At 43.9% G+C, this 17347-nt stretch overlaps 1 protein-coding gene across 1 annotated transcript in view; it reads left to right on the top strand.

Annotated features, from left to right (window-relative positions):
• LOC137915036 (mitogen-activated protein kinase kinase kinase kinase 5-like) overlaps window positions 1-15567 on the top strand; it is a 19982-nt gene extending 4415 nt beyond the window's left edge. Inside the window, exons 2-31 of the mRNA XM_068758518.1 lie at window positions 2664-2721; window positions 4131-4221; window positions 4303-4367; window positions 4641-4696; window positions 4800-4847; window positions 5179-5221; window positions 5487-5559; window positions 6449-6580; window positions 6920-6982; window positions 7172-7253; window positions 7607-7723; window positions 7971-8052; window positions 8528-8580; window positions 8914-8960; window positions 9041-9082; window positions 9220-9304; window positions 9465-9606; window positions 9735-9835; window positions 10051-10092; window positions 10963-11041; window positions 11125-11201; window positions 11486-11546; window positions 12109-12211; window positions 12325-12383; window positions 12515-12618; window positions 13303-13480; window positions 13660-13728; window positions 14169-14261; window positions 14333-14459; window positions 14905-15567. Of these exons, the coding sequence (XP_068614619.1) occupies window positions 2664-2721; window positions 4131-4221; window positions 4303-4367; window positions 4641-4696; window positions 4800-4847; window positions 5179-5221; window positions 5487-5559; window positions 6449-6580; window positions 6920-6982; window positions 7172-7253; window positions 7607-7723; window positions 7971-8052; window positions 8528-8580; window positions 8914-8960; window positions 9041-9082; window positions 9220-9304; window positions 9465-9606; window positions 9735-9835; window positions 10051-10092; window positions 10963-11041; window positions 11125-11201; window positions 11486-11546; window positions 12109-12211; window positions 12325-12383; window positions 12515-12618; window positions 13303-13480; window positions 13660-13728; window positions 14169-14261; window positions 14333-14459; window positions 14905-15001 (2469 nt within the window). The 3' untranslated portion in view covers window positions 15002-15567. The remainder of the gene's footprint in view (window positions 1-2663; window positions 2722-4130; window positions 4222-4302; window positions 4368-4640; window positions 4697-4799; window positions 4848-5178; window positions 5222-5486; window positions 5560-6448; window positions 6581-6919; window positions 6983-7171; window positions 7254-7606; window positions 7724-7970; window positions 8053-8527; window positions 8581-8913; window positions 8961-9040; window positions 9083-9219; window positions 9305-9464; window positions 9607-9734; window positions 9836-10050; window positions 10093-10962; window positions 11042-11124; window positions 11202-11485; window positions 11547-12108; window positions 12212-12324; window positions 12384-12514; window positions 12619-13302; window positions 13481-13659; window positions 13729-14168; window positions 14262-14332; window positions 14460-14904) is intronic.
• Window positions 15568-17347: the final 1780 nt, after the last annotated feature.

Genomic DNA, 17347 nt, shown 5'->3' on the forward strand with positions numbered 1-17347 from the left:
CACTGAAAACTGCAACGTCCATGTCCATCTGAAGATAAAGTCTGCATGCAATCATGACTGGGTTCACGTAGAATGTTTTATTTAACCAGGAGAATCCCTTTGCGCTTAAAAACCTCTCTGGCCAAGAGGCAGGGAAATCCAACACATAGTTACAACATACAAACAACATGAAAACATAATGGATAATCACAGATTGAGATTATTGAGGCCGTCTCCGATGCAACGTCCAGGATCGCTGCGGCGCTGAGGAGACGAACGCTTTCTATCCCAGCTCTGTGCTGGTGTATACGGAACGGAGAGCAGGGATAATAATCTGCAGCCGCCTTTAGTTTAGCTCCCAGGACATTCCCACAGCCAAACATAGGGCTTGTTCCTCTTAAGGTGAATGGCTGCTATTGTCATGCTTTGTTAGCGTGTGCTTGTGATTACAGAGGGGGATGAAAGAAAAGACCCCCCCCCCCCCCTCATCAAAGTCAGAAGAACGGCCATTTAAAGATGGATGACGTGGAGGTTCTGCAGTGGCGTTCATCACGCGTGTTCCTTTGATCAGCCATCTTCCCACCCAGTGGCTCCTGTGATGTCACTTTAACTGAAACGTCGATTTCCTTTGTCTGCTGATGGAATTGTTCCTTTACTCTCAGCCATCAGATTGTTGTGTCTCCCAGGTCTACGCTTCTGTGTGGGTGAACACATGATGCGACCCGGAGATATTTATCTGTTATGAAATCCTGTCTTGCTTGCAGCTGGAAACGGTTCACGCTTTAGCCTCATTAGTCAAACAGTCATTAGTTATTAGTCGTTTTTTTTAAACTTGTGATTCCGACCTGATCCATTGAGAGCTGGTTTTGTTCACGGTTGAAGAAGAGCTGCTGGAAATAAAACGTGTCAGGTGTCTAAATCCCTCCTCTGCGACCTCAACCCCCGAAGTTCCTTTTCTAATGTCGAGCTCAAACTCAGAAACTTCCACGAGAACAAAAAGGCCAACTTTAAAATGCGTCCAACGATCTGGAGTTCTCTTCCATCAAACAGAAGACAAACGGTGTCTTCTGTTTGATGTTTTCATTTTCTAACAAAAGTGAAATAAAATAAACTGCTGTGACGGGACGCGTCAGATGTTTTCTTTCAATTATTATTCTAACACTTTGCTGTAAATGGAATACTCTTACCCCGTAGCTGGTAATATATATATATATATTATAATAATATTTGCGGAGGTTATCTTAAAAAATAGTCCGGTCATGCTCTATTTATACCTAAAAGTTAAAATACCTCTGACTCTGATTGAGAGTATTTTTAATGTGACTTAGATAAAATATAACTCGAGATAAAATATAAAGAGATGATTACACGCCATGATTACAACAATATGTGTTTATGTACTTTCATTTTTAAGGGGGTGATCGATTTATTACAATCACATCTTTCCTGTCCATCAAAATCTTGTTTCTGGCACATAACTCCAAAAAATCATTCTGCGTTTTTTACACACAACAAAGTACTAAAGTAGTGTGTATTGCTATTTTTGATCTTTATTTTATATTTCCATGGATACGGTCTCAAATATAAGGCCCAGTCCAGTTAGGTTGGGTTTGGTGCCATTGCTGTGTTGCGGGATCCTGAGTGTTTCATACTTTAAATAGTCATTTCTCATCAGGACATCTGCTTTCAGCTTAGTGTTTCGCTCCAAGCTCAAAGAACCAAATAATAAGTTGTGTGTTTCTGTTTATCAAGAAAATGAGTCAGGAGAAGTCTTGTGTGGGTGAATGCATCTGGTAAAAGTGTGTGTGTGTGTGTGTGTGTGTATAAATTGTCTCCTTCAAGCTTGGGTCCGCTGCCAGAGGCCTGCCAGTTTGAGGGTTCTGCGGAGGATCTTGTCCGTCCCTAGCCGGACTGCGCTCTTCTGGACGGAGATGTCGGGCGTTCTCTCCGTGCTGCCCCGATCTTTGACTCTCGCCTTCTTTTCCATGAAGGTCCCTGCTCCTTCCGGCTGCTCATGCTGTTCATCTTGTAGCCAAGCGTCTCTAGGATTAATGATGCTGCTGCGTAGATCAGCTGATTGATCTCGGTGATGTTTGCGGTAGGGATACTTAGCAGTGCTGTAGCTACACCCTCCGGTAGGGATTCCGATGGTACTTTGTTACTTAGCCTTGGTGAGCAGGAGGTATCTGAGACCACCAGGACTTCATGATCTTCTCTCTCAGGTCAGCTGCTCTCCCTATCTGCTCTGTTCTTGGCGCTTGGGGTGATGAAACCACCCCCAACCTGACCTGGCGTCCTGACCCCCCCTTGCCGCATGTTTGTATTTTGGATGAGGCACATTGAGAAGCAACTTCTTCCTGCTGATATTAGAACGTTGAGCCACGAGTTGTTTCTTGCTCTGGGTGGATGTGCGGTTTTGAATCAACCAAGCGTCCCACATTCTCTGCATGTACCCCCCTCTGCTTGTTAACCCGGGAGACGTTCAAGCCAGTGTGACTCTATTTTTTCGAGGTACTAATGTGTGGCATGAAGGGCCACACCGGGAAGTTGTTGCCCCGACCGGGATTCAAACCCCCGATCTTCCGTACCAAAGTCATATATATATATATATAAACTGTGCATGATATTTGTGGTATGTGCAATCTTCAATATAAATAACAACATATGTGTGTTTTCACATTCAGGCACGTGATAAGCAGAGTGGAGATCTGGCAGCCATCAAGATCATCAAGATGGAGCCAGGTGGGAATCTTACCATCACTTTCTGTCATTACGGTACATCTAAATGTGTCAGAAAATAACAAAACGCATCTTCATCCTTTCACTCACATGTGAATATTTAAACATTAAAACTCTGTCTGCTACATTCTAATTTAGTTTTACATATTTCCCCTAAAATATCTATTACTGGTTTGTCTTTGAACGAAAGACCTCAGACTATCATCGGCTGCGTGTTTCCAGCCTGTGACCGGTCTGCTGAAACGCCCCACGCTTTCTTTTGATGCTCACACCCTTACTCACAATGAGTGTATCAAGGGGCTTTGAATAAAACATTACAAAGAGACGGAGCAAGGCACCAGGAGTCATTATTTCCCACAGTGGTAGATGAATATAAGTCACATAAACAATGAACCGCTCCACTCCTCCAGTAACCGGAGAAATCCGCAGCCATTCGTCACTTTTGATGAACTGATAATAAGTCCAGGCACTGCAGTTAATCTGAGTTGGGAAAAATAAGACCCTGTTTAGATTCTATCTGTTAGTGAATCGCTATAATTACAGCTACACTGTAGAGAAGTAAAAATGAGATGTCAGCATAAAAGTCAAAATGCACAATTTTGATATCTTACTGTAAATTAGACTAAATTAATTCTGCTGCCTGATATCTTTTATTCTGGAGTCAGACATGGTCTTAAAGAAGTTGAAACGTCATGCCTTAATCAACGCCAGTGACTGTCTCACTGTCAGTGCAAGCAGACAGGGGAGACCCGCGGGGTTTCAAACACCAGATAAATAAATGCCAAATATATCAAACTGATGTTTGGGATAAAAAAAATTAAGATTCCATTAATGTCCAAAAAAAAAGTCGGAAATCTGTTTCTTTCAATCTCCTAAGAATAAACACAATAAAACAAACTATGTACAGGATGAAGTAAAAATGTCCAAAGGTACGGAGATCAACAAAAACCTTTTGAAAATACGCAGTGCAACAATGAATGTTGAGAGATCATCTGAGATGATCCACACCAACACCTTCGATAGTCAGAGGGGTGCTGCTGGTGACCTCTTCTGGGTGGACAACAATGGAGTTGGTTTCATCATTGCTGGTGATGAGGCCCACCCGAGTTGAGTCTTATGCCAACATGATGATACTGGTACTGGTTTTGGTACTGCGTGTGGAGCACAGTCATGAGTCAGTAGGGTGAAGAGCAGTGGGCCAAGCACACACTCTTGTGGGGCTCCTGTGCTCGGCATGACTTTAAGAGGTGGAAACTGACAAATCCTAAAATAATAAACATTGAGCTCTGCTGAAATTGCTTTGGCAGAAATGTCCCGTCAGTTATCTTGTTAGCACGTCGTATGTCGTTAATACCCAATATGTTCCGTGTTGATGATTATAATGTATCATGCCTCTTTGTTTGTTTCCACAGAGGATGATTTTTCTGTCATCCAGCAGGAAATCATCATCGTAAAGAGCTGCAGGCATCCCAACATTGTGAAATATTTTGGCAGCTACATCCGGTACATCGTCTGGATCAGGTTTCTGCTCTTATTTGTCTTTCATGCATGTGCTCACTCAGGAATCTTCTATTATATTGGCAGATCTAATAAACTCTGGATCTGTATGGAGTTCTGTGGGGGTGGCTCTCTCCAAGACATTTACCACAGTGAGTTAGTGCAACATGTGTGTGTGTGTGTGTGTGTGTAAATAATATACATCTAAAATCAAGTAAAATACCCCACGCTATTTCTTTTAACAGCTTTGTGTAAGTAGGGAGGATGAATTTGTAGCTACAACATTGATCATAAATTGCTTTGTTTTCTAACATCCCGTGAATCCAGCCTTAGACCTTGTCTGGTGATGCAGTCCTGTACTGTGCAGGCTGTAACTATGAAGCATTGTTACACTGAACTGAACCCCAGCGCCTCATGTTCCACAGCGACGGGTTCTCTGACGGAGCCACAGATCGCCTACGTCTGCAGAGAGCTGCTGAAGGTAAAGTCACACCGATTACCCAAAGAAAGCAGGACAGGCCCACACTGCCAGCAGGAGAGCATTTACACTGCCTGTGTGTGTGTGTGTGCGCGTGTGTGACCAGGGTCTGGACTACATGCATTCACAGAGGAAAATTCACAGAGACATCAAGGTGAATATGTGTTATGTGAGACTTTTATTTTGCTCTTTTTAAAGTTCACTACTGTATTATTTCAACAGGACGCTGTGAACACTGTGCTGAAAGTGAGCGTTCAAACACTTAGTGAGAATAAAAGTAGAGTAATAAAGTTAACTATAAACTGTTTATTTATCATTAAAGCAGCTGTGAGAGAATATATATTTTAAAAACTGTTTAAAGATTTAATGATCAAAATCTGAGAAAATTCTAATGTCAGATATTTTGTGAGTCTTTTCCTGAAGGATCTAAAAGTCTTTGTGTTTCTGTTGTGTTGATGTTGGCCCGGTCTTCTTTCTTTCTCCAGGGTGCCAACATCCTGCTCAACGACCAGGGCGAGGTCAAGCTGGGTAGGTGGACGTGTTGCTTGTTCCTGCAGCCCCTCGGCCACATTCGTTTTGTGGTGGTCGAAATCCAACGCTTAATATTCAACTGAGGCAAAAGCAATGAATAGAAATACATTACAGAAAATAAAAACCGTTGATCTGTAACGAGGCACTGAAGTCACTCTGCAGAAATAGCATGACGAAATGAAATCCCCATGAAGTAGAACGAGTGTATTTGATTTCATTTCGATGAGAGGCTGTAATGTTTCTATTATTTGTTTCTTTGTAGCTGACTTCGGGGTCTCGGCTCAGATCACAGCCACTCTGGCCCGGCGGATGTCCTTCATCGGGACGCCATATTGGTAGTTATTAAGCTTATCACTCTGCTCTGCAGCTTTAAAATAAAGACACGTATTTCAGCATCGTGGAATAGATGTAATACACGCGATCATGCAGAATGACAGAGGCAGGAGGCAGGTGAAACAGAAGGTTTAATCCAAAAACGAGAAGAGCACTGAGAGCGCAAACCTCCGCCAAGCAGCTCGCTCCCCTCATAGTTAGGTTTACACCGTCCACATGGTGATCTGGATCAGCACCAAAAGGTTCTCGATTGTTCTTGTATCTTTATACACCAACCATGAAAAGTAAACGTGAATCAGAGTTGATGTGTGTTTTTAACAAGTTTTTAAAATCCGTAAAGGGAGTTTTCAATGTTAAAATGCAATATTCTTTCCTAACGTCATTCTGCATCCAAGCCACGTGAAATTCGGCAGTGAGGTAGAGACCCCCAACCCACAGGACTGTGTCAAATTCCATAAATGTTGGTCAATAATCAACCAAGAAAAAAGTCAAAGTGATACAAAAGCAGGATGCAAAGCAGGCGGGAGCTCAATCAAGGATCAAACAGAGTGATCTAAACATTCAGGTAAACCGGAAAAAAGCAACATGTGTGTGGCAGAATGAGCAGACTCCCAGCTGATTGGCTGGCAGGCTATAGGCTTGAAGGCGTGGTGGAGGGTGGCAGTGTCCCTGTGACTAATATTAAAAAGCTTCTAAACTGCTGAGGCTAATCAGATTACTAACCCAGAATATTTAAAGACCAGTGTTTGAATTCCTGATAAATTTCTTCTACCTCTTCTCTTCGGTCTGATGTGACTCAACCAGATTACGAGATGATTTCCCTTTACGTGTGTATCTACTGATACACACGCCTGTTATGCTTAAGTGCCTTGCTGCGGTGTCCCCTCTCAGGATGGCACCAGAAGTGGCAGCCGTGGAGATGAAGGGGGGCTACAACGAACTGTGTGACATCTGGTCTGTGGGCATCACTGCCATCGAGCTTGCAGAGCTGCAGCCGCCGCTGTTTGATGTTCACCCGCTGCGGTAAACACGCATCTCAACTGTAGGCGCAGCGTAAAGGTTCATTTAAAGGTCCAAACAGCGACTGACTGGAAACTGCAATGCAGTCTGGGAGAAATATATGTGATTTCAGCACTTTAAGAAGTCATTCATAGAGATCCAGAGCTGCGCCGCTAAAGACAAGTCTATATTTGCATTCTGACCATCTGCACGGAATGTGTTTTTGTCCATTAATATTTGAGACCACTGGTTTCAAGTAATGTCTGCAGGAGCACCAAACCTAAAACGCACTGACGTTCTGGTTCATGCCGATGTGACATTCACAGAGAATCTGATTGTGCTCGACGGTGTTGTTTCCTGCAGGGTTCTGTTTCTCATGTCAAAGAGCAGCTACCAGCCGCCCAAACTGAAAGACAAGTCCAAATGGTAACTAAGGAAACACACGTTTATGCATTTTGTATCTATTTAATTCTTCAGGGGACAAAATAGCTCTCCCAATATTGGATAATCTGTTTCCATCCCCCCTCCCCCACACACTACGTTTAGGAATAAACAATGTGTACGGTAGATTATTTCCACATCACAAAAATTCGGCGAACATCTCCTTTCCTGCAGGTCGTCCATGTTTTATAACTTTGTAAAGTCCATGCTGGTGAGGAACCCGAAGAAAAGACCCAGCGCCTCCAAGATGCTCTCAGTCAGTGCTGCTCACTTATCCAATGCAAATCACACCACCGTTTTTAAACGGCCAACATATTCCGATGGAATAAAAAAAAATCACCAAAGATTTTGATCATTTCAAAACAATATTACACTTTCTATAAAAGAAATAGTTGCAGCGGCAAATATCTAAATTCCACAAATATTCTTTCTCTTTAAACAAATCATTTTCTTTATAATTCATTTTGTACATTCATCATTCACATTTTAGCAAATAAAATGTGTTTTCAAAAACATGACTGGCTTAAAAGTAACTCTCAGCCTCCTATTCGATGTGCTTTTATCTGGATTGGACTATTGATCATGTCTCTGCCCATCCTCTCTCTGCAGCACGTATTTCTGACACGACCGGGCCTGAACCAGGACCTGACCACGGACCTGCTGGAGAAGTGTCAAAACCCTGACAAGCTGAAGGTCAACCTGGTGATAGAGGACGACGAGATGGAGGTGAAGCATCAGTCAACCTTGTGGCATGAGCCATAGCTAGAACTTCATCGTCCTTAGATCCAATCAGTTAGAATCTAGTACAGATTTAATATATTATTTCATTCTAAAACATTTTATTTGACTGAAACCTTTGGTTCATTTAATTCCAGATTGCAGGTAAAACTCGAGCCTTTTTAGCCAACTCAGCGATCTTCTATCACTCGACTGATCAAATGAATCGCTGCATGCGTTTTCTCATTGCCTTCAGGTGTTGGAGCCAGCGTCGCTAAAGAGGATCCAATCTGTCAGCAAACACAAACGGGCCGAGAGGGCACACTCCGATTTGAGCTGTAAGAAAAGGCACAACTTATCATGTTAGCTGCTCTAAACATTTTGAATTTTTTGTGTTTTCTTAACAAGTATAGAGTGAAAAAGTAGAATCAAAAAGTATTCGTCAACATTTGTCTTTTTGCTTTCTTTTTCCGATTCAACTGTTCATACATGCAGGGAATTTTACCCTGAATTTTCTTAAATTTAATGGAAAATGTACTATAAATATTGCAAATACAGTGTATAAGATCAGTTTGTGGTAATACTAAAATATTGTTGTATATAAATCCATGTAGTTCCGTTGTTTGCTCTTCATCCTTACTACTAACTAGTGATAAATGAAGCGTCATTCCTGCAGTGCCATTTTTCTCTGATCCTGGTCTGTTATTTGTTAAGTTATATTTGTTTCATCCCTGAACACTGAACAAGTTTGATCCATCAGAGCTTCTGTTCAAGCTTCGCTTTGAATGAAATCTTTTTCTTGTGGTTGTCCAGTGGAACAGGTCTGCACTCAAAGGCCTCTGAGGAAGCAATCGCCAAATGCAACGGTACTGTGTGTACAGCAAATGTGTACATATACGTATAAATATATACATCCATATAGTACACACATGTATCATACATGCTTCAAAAGTTTAGAAACAGTTTACCGTAAGTTTGTAAATGAAAATGCATTCAAAATAAAAATGTGTTGCGTGTATTTTTTGATTTGTACTGTATAGGCTATTCCGGGTGCATATATTCCTACTGCACATGCTTTCAGATGTCCATACTTACATGTATATACTGTAGTAAAAACAAGTAAAGAACCACCACACGTGATACTGGTATGGTACTTGCTCCTCTCTTGTGTTTAAATATTCCATGTGGTTTTCTGACAGTTAATGGCTTCACCGACACGAACCAGGAATAGCACGAGTCCAGTGAGGTAACTGGGTCGCCAGCCACTATCACCAACAAGCAAGGCTGATTCAAATACCTCACCCCTCCTTTCTCTCTCCCTATCAGAGATCAGGACACGTCCGATGATGACTATGACGATGTGGCTATGTAAGGAAACAAAAATGTCTTCTTATTTTCTGATGTTACTTTACATGGGCACCACCTCATAGGTATTCGTTAATGTCCTGTCCTATAAGTTCAGCAGTTTGGACTAACGTGTACTCTCTGTGTTTTTCCCACCTCAGCCCTACATTACAGCGCAACAGCCCTCATTCTACGTACAATCTCATCCTCCCCGATCATGGTGACCCACCTCCTCTTCCTCCAAAGGTGAATGCTGATGGGGTATAAATCACAATCACATTATTTGAAAGTTTTGTCCAAACTATGTTCCCATCTTGTTGGCGAGAAAACATTTATTTTCAGCTGTAGCTCAGGAGTCCTGAATGCAAAAAGCACTCAGAACGTCTATCTGCCTCTCTGTGTGCAGCCCAACGTCCGGGCAAGCTCAGAGGAATGCTTAGTAGGGGGGAATGATCCAACGAGGAATCCCTGCTCTCTGTACGCCCCCTCCCCTCTGATCCGGACTTCCAGTTGGACAGATGTCCGAACTGGGCAACAGTCACACTCAGGTGAGCCGCTTCATGGTCAGCAACTGAAGGACCGACATACCAGCACTCACAGCGATTTCCCAATGGCAGCGAACATTAATGAGCTGATTGAGCGCCTCATTGTGTGTTAACGTGCGTGTGCAATCCAGATCCTGCATCGACTGCGGTCCAGCTGAATGACGGCCCATTGGCGCACCCTCCTCCTGACCTCCCGCCTAAGGGCAGACGCAGACGGCAGCACAAATCAAAGGTACAACTGAGGACAAAACAAAGTATCTAGGATTGTCCTCTGTGTTGAAGAACTATCCCCAGACATAGAAGCGTGTTGAAATGAGAACAGAAACCTAATGCAGCCGCGTGTTTTCTTTCAGAGGGGTTAGTAACTGCATTTCCTCTTTGATTTTCCACTTCTTCTCGCCAAGATATTCATACGACACACCCATGCAGTTTAATTTGTGTTCTCAGGAACCTGCTGAAAGTGTCAGCCCCAGCAGGAAGAAGCCCCCCGTGAGTCCTCCTCCCACCCCGTGTGTGTGTGTGTGTGTGTGTGTGAGAGAGAGTGTGTGTAGGTGTGTGTGTGTGTGTGTGTGTGCAATGTTACCAACGGAAAGCTATCAGTTCATCAGTATTAATATCTTCAGTTGATCTGAAATCAACGTAGAAATGTATAAATGAAGTGAAATGCGACACTACAGTCAGTTCATGTTAATTTTATAAAGTATAAAGGAATTAAGATCGCTCCAAACATTTACGGGTATTGATCAATGTGATTCCATGATTCCCTTATACTATATGCGTCAGCTGTTTTTAAGGAAGCGTGAAGAGTCATAACCGATGACATCAGAAAACGCTAATTAAGCAGACAGAGAGGTGACGGGGGAAACGTCTACAGCAGGATCCATGAACGCTAACGTTTCCATCGGCTAGCTCAGCAGGTAGAGCATCAGACAGGGTTCAAGTCCAGGTGACATCCTGGGCACTGCCCTTCAGCAAGGCACCTAACAGCTCCCATGTGGCCGTCCTCCACCTCTTTGCTCCGTCATTCTCTCCATTGCATGCGGATAGGATCTGTGTGTGTGTGTGTGTGTGTGTGTGTGTGTGTGTGTGTGTGTGCGCATAAAGAGAATTTCCCCACTGAGAGATAAACAAAGAGTCTTTCTCACATGTAACTATTTTCACGTTGTTGTTATCTTGTATCTATTTCTATTGACTGTTCTGATTTCTATTTCTGTTTTTATTGTTGTCTGTTTTACGTTGCTTTGTGTTCTGTTGGCTGCACAACTATTTTCCCCTCGGGGATGATTAAAATGATCTTTGATCACTGGTATAAAGGAGGGAACAAAGTGAATTCTTAAATATCCTCCCTGTGCTCTCCAGGCGTACTTTAAAAAGATCTTCCATGGCTGTCCTCTTAAAATAAAGAGCACTACAACCTGGGAAAACCCGTCTTCTAAAGGTCGTATTATTGAATAGCGAGGCTGGTGAATGTCCCGCTCTGTTCGGTTTCTCTGAGCAGCTTGTGTGTCGTCTCTCACACAGACCAGATCCTGATACTGGGAGCAGAGGAAGGAATCTACATTCTGAACCTCAACAGCACCGAGGCCACGATGGAGCTGGTAGGATTCATCGGATAAAAACCCGTCTTTGGCTTGAAAACAAATTCAATTTTGCTGAGCTTTAAATAATTATTTTTATTTTTCTGTTCATGTTTATTTTTTGTGTTTTTGGCCCATTTTTTTTTCTCTTGAGACTGTTGTTACAAACCTAGAAGCACATGTTGAGGAATTCAGTCACGGCAGACAGACGAGCTGCAACATACCAAAACTCTGAACAAACACCTTCTACGAAAACGTGAAAATAAAAGCGCAGTGAATAAACCAAAATCCCGTTTCTCTTTCAGTTGTATCCTGGAAAGTGTTCGTGGGTCTACACCATTAATAATGTCCTCATGTCTGTATCAGGTAAAGGAACTACTAGCCTGGATGATGTCTGCTTCTCTGTATCTAACTCCATTTTCCTCTCAGCATGTTGGTTGCCAGACTTTTGTTCTTTCATAATCTGGAAACCAACTGTGGCATTAGTGAGGAGGAAATCTACATAAAAACTTACATTTTCATCTCAAATGTATCCTCTGTCCGCAATATCATTACTGCTACGACTATATTACTACTACTACTAATAACATAATTTTATATTATTATTCAACAGTCAGCAGGTGAGAGACCCAATCTGTTTCTGAGATACATTTGTGACAACTTCTGCTGAAGGAATTAAATTATTTTAGACTTTTGTTGCTGCAAGTCACCAAATTTGATTCCCATGGATTTGTCTGTGAAGGCTTTGACATGTCATCATCGTTCATCATTGGGTAACAGAAAATGACATTTGAACATCTCTGGGATCGACCCGACTGACTTCTCCTCATGCAGCTAACAAGCTCTTCCTTCTTCCAGCCATTGAAACAATTGAAATGCCGAACAAGGAAGGCAATAAAAGCCATTTTCACCTGCATCTTATTTGCAGGTAAATCCTCACAGCTTCACGCTCATTGTCTGAAGGAGTTGTACGAGCAGGCTGGAAGAGACCAGAGGATGGTGGCCTTACCGACCCACAGACTTTTACCAAAGTAACTCTACACTCTCATTGTTTTTTCAATTTCTATCTCTTCCTCGTGATTGATTTGAATATTTTTTTTTTCCATCTGTTCATTAAAATAGAAAACATGTATTCTGTCTTCAGGAAAAATGCATTGACATGTAAAATACCTAATACTAAAGGCTGCAAGTCCTGCTCAGCCGGTGAGAGAATAAACAGTGCTTCTTATTTTTGTCATAAATAGCATTAAAATAATGCATTCATTCCGCACACGGCTGAAGCTCCGGGGTGGGGGGGGAGTTTTTACGCTTCGTCTTTGTCTCCTGTCCTGCAGCAGGTAACCTGCAGCGAGACTGTGTGTTCCTGTGCTGCGGGCTGGAGTCCAGTGTGATGCTGCTGCAGTGGTACGAACCGTTGCACAGGTTCATGCTCATTAAGGCACGTACCTGAAGCCCTGTCCTAAGGGGACTAAAGTCTACGCTGTATTTTGGGTGAATCAGTGTGTGCATGTTATTAAGGCAGTTGTGTTTGTGAAGTCAAACAAAAACAGAAGTGAGGAAAACAAATTTGGTTTCTCCCAGGCATTGCCAGTTTCAGGCTGCAGATATTTAACCGTGTGTCACAGTCAGCGTAAGAAACTTGGAACGTTTCCCTAGATTTATTTATTTGATGTCATTTTTACTGTGGTCAGTTAATGAAATGCAAGTTAATATCGCTCTTCCAAGTGAGATGTGTAGTATGCATCTTCAGGAAAAAGCCCAGCTTTTACCCTTCCTTTAAAGTTTATAGATGTTTTGGACTGAAGGTATCAAAAGAGTGAGCAGAAAGGAACTGCATAATGTGATGATGGAAAAGCCATGAATGTTAAATAGAAATGTATTTATGATGATACTGAGGAAATACAGTGTATGCAAATTGAGATCATATACATTCTGACACAGCAGGACTTTCAGTTTGCACCATCCATGACGATTAACCCTGTCGACAGCTTATAAAATTACTTGGCAAAGGACATAAAGCATTTTATGGCCACCATTACATTTGTGACCCTGCTTCCTTTTCTGCTCTGCGTGAGTTAAAGAAGACGTAAAGTCACGCTTGCCTCTCCTCCATGCTTTGCAGCATTTTGAATTCCCGCTGCCCAATCCTCTGCGTGTGTTTGAGATGGTGGTGGCGCCCCAGCAGGAGTACCCGCTGGTGTGCATTGGCGTCTCTCGAGGTCCCAGCACTAACCTGCCAGTCACTGTCGAATACATCAACCTGAACTCCAACACATCCTGGTTCACCAACTCTGGCCTGGGTGCGTTTCAACTGCATTATTACAACTGTTATAAACGCTTTAGAGTAGAACATTCCACCGCACTACACCGTGATGTGAATTTGCAGCAGACCTTCTTGACTAATTTCCTTCTTCTTCTTTTGTGTGTGTGTGTGTGTGTGTGTGTGTGTGTGCGTGTGTGTCTGTGCTTGGTCTTACAGAGAAACCTTGCCCAGAAGTAGTTCAGGTCAACCAGCTGGACAGCAGCTCACTGCTCATTCTTATAGAAAGTAAGACGTTTCATTTAACAACTGCTATTGCTATTAAAGGTCTTACATTGCAGAGCGACGCACGTAACCACACAAATATCTCTACTTGCTTATGTTTTACATGCGGTGGCACATGACATGTACAAACATTTCTGCTTTTTAAATTCAGATTACATATATATTTTTAGTAGCATCATTTAGAGAATTCTTGGCATCAATATGTGACAATGGTGTAATCCCAAATTATAAGCAAGGATCCTCTTCATTCTTTACTTCTTGGTCCATTTGAGTTCTGATGTAAATCCAGATTTTGAGATAATACTAACCCTATTGTTATTTACGTCACATTATAAATGATCACAGTACCATTGTTTGATGGGATCAATCACGGGAATCCTGGACTGAAGACTAATGGCTACGTTTTAGTAGCCATTAGCCAACACAAACCCTGTCTTTCTCAGAGTCAGTCCATATAGTTGGTCTCGGAGGGGAGCTGAAGAGCAACAAGACCCTACGACAGGATGCCCCCTTGCCTCGTGATGTTGAGTCTATAGGTGAGAACAGGCACCAGTGACGTAGTGAGAGATCACACCCCAGTATTGATGCCGTCCATCTGGCTCTCCAGTCTATTTTGAGGACACACTGCTGACAGTGTGGCGGCATGGCTGGCAGAGAAGGAGACACGGTTTCACCGAGGTACTTGAGGAAACCTCTGACCCCAGGAAGATCTACAGGCTGGTGCAGTCAGACAAGTATGTCTTTACTCGCTCCTGTGGCGTTAACAGCCGGCTTTATCGCCGGCGCCGCTCCTTTCTTTCCGTTTGGACCTGAGGGCTTTTGTTGCTACTTGCAACCATCCAGCACGGCGTCGGTTTCTTACAAACAATCGTTGAACACGTCACCCCGTCTAGGTCAGCAAGGCTGTAACAGGCTGAAGGCTGACACCAGCGGTGGGAAATGAACATGATAACGATCGCCGTTTGTAGTTAGCGCTAAAACCAAACGGCAGCCGACGCAGTCAGGAACGTTTGGTCATGCAAGCAAAGTGTTGAACGAATTCACCACTTTACCATCAAAGCTAATGAGAAGGTGGCCGTAGCGGCACCACACCATGATGGCATGCCCTATAAAGTGACCTCCCATGCATTGTTTCACTGAGGATAAGACGCTTTGAAGTCCCTGACCTTGTCACTGCAGGTTGGTCATCTTGGAGACACGGCAGACCACGGATCAGTCGGGGATGTCCAACCTCTACATCCTGGAGATTGCTCAGAAATTTGTCATGCTGTCCTGACTTTCCTGTCTATTGTGGGCGACTCATATCTATCTGCTTCGACTCAGAACCTCCATCCGCCATCGTTATCTATGGCTGGCATGGATATCACAGCCTTGGTATTTACTTTGTAGATAGTAGATGGGCTTCAAATCCATGCTGCCGAAGAGGATTCTTGTGCTGAAAGTCGTCCCCCTTCATCTTGGACTGTCAGGTCTGATTCATGCTGAAGTGGAGTTGGTATGATCGACAATAACCAAAATGTTGACGTACCACTCTGACTCTGCCACAATGACAATTAGAGCAGCAGCCGGAACTGATGAGCCTGAGATGCAGGCCTTCTTCAAGATGCCACACAGAAGATTAAAGGACCGGAACAAGGCTGTGATTCTCACGGTGGTTTTGGATTTGGGAGTGTTGGGTTAAAATGTACCGTTTTTACTGCTGTTGAGTTGTAATAAAAGTGGAACACACAAGATGAGGTGAATGTTCATGCAGTTCCATACAATTAGGCCTGTCAGAGAGAGAGTGTGTGAGAGAGGCAGAAAGACGTCATGTTTAACTGTGTTGGTTAATAAAGCTTCAGCTACTCAGCTAGTCTGGAGAGTCCCTCCTTTAGCAATGCTGCACTTTAGTTTAACTTTCTCTGGAAATTAACCCCGGAGGGAGAAGCAGCCTTCCGCCCTGGAGAGGGGAGATCTCCCCGAGTTCCCCAACCACGGTTCTGAGACAAGAACCGGAAAGTTTAACATCTAGAACAGCATTGAATCCAGTTACCAGTACACATTCACCAGTTACCAGTACACATTCACCAGGGCGTTCATTATCTCCTCAATATTGACTAGATTTCAAGCTGACTCGCTCAGAGTGACCCTCGTCTATTAATGACACAAGATCGCAGCAGCGCCGTGATAATCACTTCACTTCACTTTTATTGTTTTGTCCCTCGGAGGGCAATTTGGTTTAAAGCAGTTCCACACACTTTCTACAACGTTTAAGGGACATGTAAGACAAGAGTTAAGAGCAGCATCGTTGTAAAGGTGCATAGTATCCATGATAAAAACAGTGCAAACATGCAAACCGGTTACTTCCATACATAAACACAGGCAGGGTCACCTCCTTTCTGTGTCATTCAGGGCCCTGATGGAGAGTGGGACAAAAGAGAACTTATATCTATTTTTAGTGACCCGGGGAGTGCCAGTCGGTGTCAGCGATCATTCAATAAGTGTATATATATATATATCGGAGTTTGAAATATATATATCAGCGTTGGGTCAATATATATCAGCTTTCCATACATCGGTGTTCGGAATATATATATTGGCGTTCAGTCCATATTCTCAAACTTCACTTTTTATAATAATTTCCTGAACGGCTTGCCATGATATATATATATATATATATAGTTAAGAGATTCTATCAAAGCTCTAAGCGATGCTCTTGCCACTGGGGGGGTCAAGTGAATCAGGTTGGGGGGGGACGCATGCCCCCTCTTTACCCACCGACACGTTCGCTGGAGTGCGCGGCAGCGGCAGCGGCAGCGGGCGACGCGCACACGGACGCTCTTTAGTCTTTACGCACGGCGGATGGACGGCGGCAGGGACGCGGTGGAAGATGCTGTTCACGCCGAGCCACAGAGGCTTCCTCCCGCGGATCATCGGACAGGTTGCGGCCGCTGCTGGTGTAAAATGACCTGCCGGAGACTGGGCGTGCTGGTCGGCCTCGCTGAGCTCGGCTGCTGCTGCTCGCCTTCCACTCGCCCGTTTCTCTTCTAGTACTTTTTGACTTGTTTTATTATTTCCAGGTCAAAAGCTCAGTTTCCTGTGCGGCTTGTTTGTACTAAAAATGGCCGGAGATGGCGGCACTCTGAAGGATATCAATGAGATTAAATCCCAGTTCCGGACTCGAGAGGGCTTCTACAAGCTGCTCACCCTCTCAGACTCGCAGCAGCGGGGCGGGCTGCCGCGGGGTCCGTCCGCCGGAGCCACGCTGGGCCCGGGGGCTGGACCCGGTCCGATACCCGGCGGAGGGGTCGGGCTGCTGCAAGGGCCCGGGGCTGCAGCCGCCGCCGCCGCGTCGTCTTCTTCCAATGCAGCAGCCAACTCGTCTCCGGCGGGCTTCCTGCCACCTGTCCGGGTCTCCATGGTCAAGCTCCAGCCGGAGGACCCGGGCGAGGAGTCGGAGCGGGTCTGCTTCAACATCGGCAGGGAGCTGTATTTTTACACGTATACCAACATCAAGAAGGTGAGCTAGCCCGATGCTGGGCAGATCGACGCTCTGAACGGCCAGCCTTAGCTTAGCATGCTAGCCCGATGCTGGGCAGATCGACACTCTGAATGGCCAGCCTTAGCTTAGCATGCTAGCCCG

Source organism: Brachionichthys hirsutus, unplaced genomic scaffold (genome assembly GCF_040956055.1).
Source record: "Brachionichthys hirsutus isolate HB-005 unplaced genomic scaffold, CSIRO-AGI_Bhir_v1 contig_1023, whole genome shotgun sequence".
NCBI lineage: Eukaryota > Metazoa > Chordata > Actinopteri > Lophiiformes > Brachionichthyidae > Brachionichthys > Brachionichthys hirsutus.